This window comes from Orycteropus afer, unplaced genomic scaffold, assembly GCF_000298275.1.
Source record: "Orycteropus afer afer isolate SDZICR_OR568_19922 unplaced genomic scaffold, OryAfe1.0 scaffold00483, whole genome shotgun sequence".
Lineage (NCBI taxonomy): Eukaryota > Metazoa > Chordata > Mammalia > Tubulidentata > Orycteropodidae > Orycteropus > Orycteropus afer.
The window spans coordinates 819,131-822,570 of NW_006922070.1; the positions used below are offsets into that span (position 1 = coordinate 819,131).

Genomic DNA, 3,440 nt, shown 5'->3' on the forward strand with positions numbered 1-3,440 from the left:
ATACTTTGTTTTAAACCTGATTTTTTTTTTCTTCAGTATTAGGTTATTTAGGGGTGGAGTGGGGTAAGCAGAAAAAGTTTTCTGTTTATCTTATCCCTTCCATGTGAAAAAGAACATGTAATAATAATTTGTATGGACTTTGAATATATTTCTTTAGCAATCTCAACTAAATATAATAATCATGTATTTTAGTAAAAATTTTTACTTAAAGCATAGTTAAATAGCAGTTTTTCTTAGGGAAATCTAAGTAAGTTTAGTGAGGAATGTTTTATTCTAAAAGGTTCAAAAGGTTCTCCACATTAAAAGTTTAAAATGAAAACAGAGAAGCTGACATGTATTTGGTAAAGCATTTAATGCATAATGATCATGTTTTGTCTGCTTCTAGGCAGTAGCTCGAGTATAAGTCCCATAATGCTAGACACCATATCTATTGCAGACAGCATTCAGATACATTCTCAGCACGATCCCAGTCCTGTAATAAGGTCCTAAAATACAACTTAATGGTTGGAAAAGAGATACAGACTGAAATGTAAAAAAATGAGATAATTTACCCCCCATTTGTTGCGTTGCAAGAACTAAACTTAGCCATTCCTTATATATATTCCCATCAACATATCTTAAAAAATTGTAGTGCATGAACAAAAATGGCAATTTTTAAAAATCTTCTGTGGCTCCTATTCCTTTGCTCCCCAAATAAGCCATTTGTGGCAGTGGCTTAGAAAAGCTCCTGCTTTTATAAGAGCTCCTGCGTGAGCTGCAGAAAATTCACAGCCTTGGTTTATGAAGTCCTCCTCCTGATTGCTGGGAGCCACCTCTGTTAAGTGGTAAAGAAAACATAGCTGCTGTAGTTTCACTGGGAAGCTGAGTTGCCAAGTGAAGAGATGATAGTTCCAGGTCCCGCTTCTAAACTGCTCCTTTCTCTCCCTCAGGTTGCCATCTTCAGAATGATTCCCTGCAGAGCTGCCCTGTCTTTTGCCCGATGTCTGATCCGGAGAAAAGTTGTCACTCAGGACAGTCTAGAGGATTCCAAGTTATGCCGCTGCTTATCCACCATGGACCTCATTGCCCTGGGGGTTGGAAGCACTCTTGGGGCAGGGGTTTATGTCCTTGCTGGAGAAGTTGCCAAAGCTGATTCTGGTCCAAGTATTGTCGTTTCCTTCCTCATTGCTGCCCTCGCTTCTGTGATGGCAGGCCTTTGCTATGCTGAATTTGGGGCCCGTGTTCCCAAGACTGGGTCTGCATATTTATACACATATGTTACTGTGGGAGAGCTGTGGGCCTTCATCACTGGCTGGAATCTCATTTTATCTTATGTGATAGGTATGTTTCAAAATCAGTCCTGATTATGTGGAATGGTAGGAAGAGCACTCCTGGGTCAGAGGCTTAGGGTCCAGTTCTAGGTCAGTGACTGTATCATCTTGAGTGAGTTACTTGATCCCTGGTGTCTCATTTTTCTGATCTCTGAAATGTTTCCTTCATCTCTGAATATGTTTCTTAGTGAGTTTGAAAACCTAAAGCAGGCATATTAGTTACAGGAATTTTTAAAGCAAATAAAGTTATCTGATTCCAAAGTTACTATCGTATAATTTTAAAATTATCAAGACAATTTCCTGTATGTTCACAAATTTCAGTTCTGTGTGAACTAACCCATGTTTGACCTAGAATACAGAGCAGCAAACATTGTTATATTAATATTCTGCCACTGACCTTGTGTTCTCTAAATGTTTTATGTTTTGGGAAGGTACATCGAGTGTTGCAAGAGCATGGAGTGGCACCTTTGATGAACTTCTTAGCAAACAGATTGGCCAGTTTTTCAGGACATACTTCAAAATGAATTATACCGGCCTTGCAGAGTACCCAGACTTTTTCGCTGTGTGCCTTATATTACTTCTGGCAGGTAAAAAAAACAATTAGCTTCTCTCCATTGATGACCCAAGGTAATTGTCCTAGGAAAACAGATTACTACTGAATTTGGTATTGGAGTTACTAAGATTAGATCTGCAGGTATATATACATATATATTTTTTAGCAATCTTTGAAAATTAAATCCTCCTATTATAAATCTTTATTCATACTGAAATACCAAATGTCTTATCAATTTAATCTGTACAAAGGAAGTACAAGTTTCCCCCACTATCAGAACATAGAGCATTTCTGTGAAACTTTCTGGGAACCAAAATGATGTAAAGCAAAGAAGCAATTACCATTAATTTATATGTGAAAAGTTTTTGAGTGTTCCCAGATCCAAAAAAAAAATCTACAAAATCATACCAAATGACACAAAAAGCCTAAAATAACATTAACATATAGTAAAATCAGGAATGAGATGAGAAATACATAGGCTATAACTAAACTCATTGCCATTGAGTCGGATCTGAGTCATAGCGACCCCTCCTTGGGTTTCCGAGGCAGTTTCACTACAGAAGTAGATTGCCCAACCTTCCTTCTGAGGAGTGGCTGGTGGGTTTACAAAGTGGAAATAATGTATGTGCGGTATAGTATCACTTAACCAGAATTGAGAAGATAGGGACACACTGGAAGACTGAGATGGTGGTGATGGCTGTAGTAACCCAGGTAGTATAGCTGGCAGGGACACTAGGGGCTGGGTTGAAGGGCTAGAGTTCAAATAAAGAGCAGGATTTGTATTACCTGTGATTGCCAAGGGATGAGTCATACAGTTAGAGAAATGAACAGGGCGCTATTTGAAGACTGGATAATGCATCGTGCATTTGTACATCATCAGGCATTTGAATGAATGTGGCTGGGACATTCAAATAAGAGCACAGGAATTTGAGAGGAGAAGCTTTGTCAAGCTGCTATGCAGTCAGTATAAAAAACGACAACACCACTCTCACTGCCGCTTGTGATGCAAGCTGCATCTTCAGCAGCTGACTGCAAAACAAACACTAACCACTGTTTTCGTTTTTTGCCTTTTTTTTTCGTCATAAAAGCAAAAATCCTCTGGGTTTCTGTCAGTTAGCTAAAATAAGTCCTAATGTAGATCTTTTGTAAAAGCAAAGTAACGTAAAGTGAACTTTTGAAAAGCAGGGGATACTTGTATATGCAGAGTTGGTCAATCTACTTGGGTAGTGATACTGCCTTGAAAACCCAAGGAGGGGTCACTATGAGTCGGATCCGACTCCATGGCAGTGATGAGTTATTTTTGGATCTCTAATCTACTGGTGGGGGAGCTCTGGTAGCATAGTGGCTAAAGCACTTGACTGCTAACCAGAAGGCTGGCGGTTCAACCCTACCAGCCACTCCTTGGAAGGAAGATGGGGCAATCTACTTCCGTAGTGATACTGCCTCGGAAACCCAAGGAGGGGTCGCTATGTCCGACTCGACTACATTTTCTGGCATTTTCATGTTAGGGAGCTCTGGTGGTATAGTATCTAAGGCATCTGACTGCTAACCAGAAGGCTGGTGGTTCACCCCTACCA

The 3,440-nt window shown here is 39.7% G+C and overlaps 1 protein-coding gene across 1 annotated transcript in view; it reads left to right on the top strand.

The window, feature by feature from the left end:
- Positions 1-944: 944 nt before the first annotated feature.
- SLC7A2 (solute carrier family 7 member 2) overlaps positions 945-3,440 on the top strand; it is a 24,633-nt gene continuing 22,137 nt past the window's right edge. The window contains exons 1-2 of the mRNA XM_042782831.1: positions 945-1,320; positions 1,742-1,897. Coding sequence (XP_042638765.1) covers positions 945-1,320; positions 1,742-1,897 — 532 coding nt within the window. The remainder of the gene's footprint in view (positions 1,321-1,741; positions 1,898-3,440) is intronic.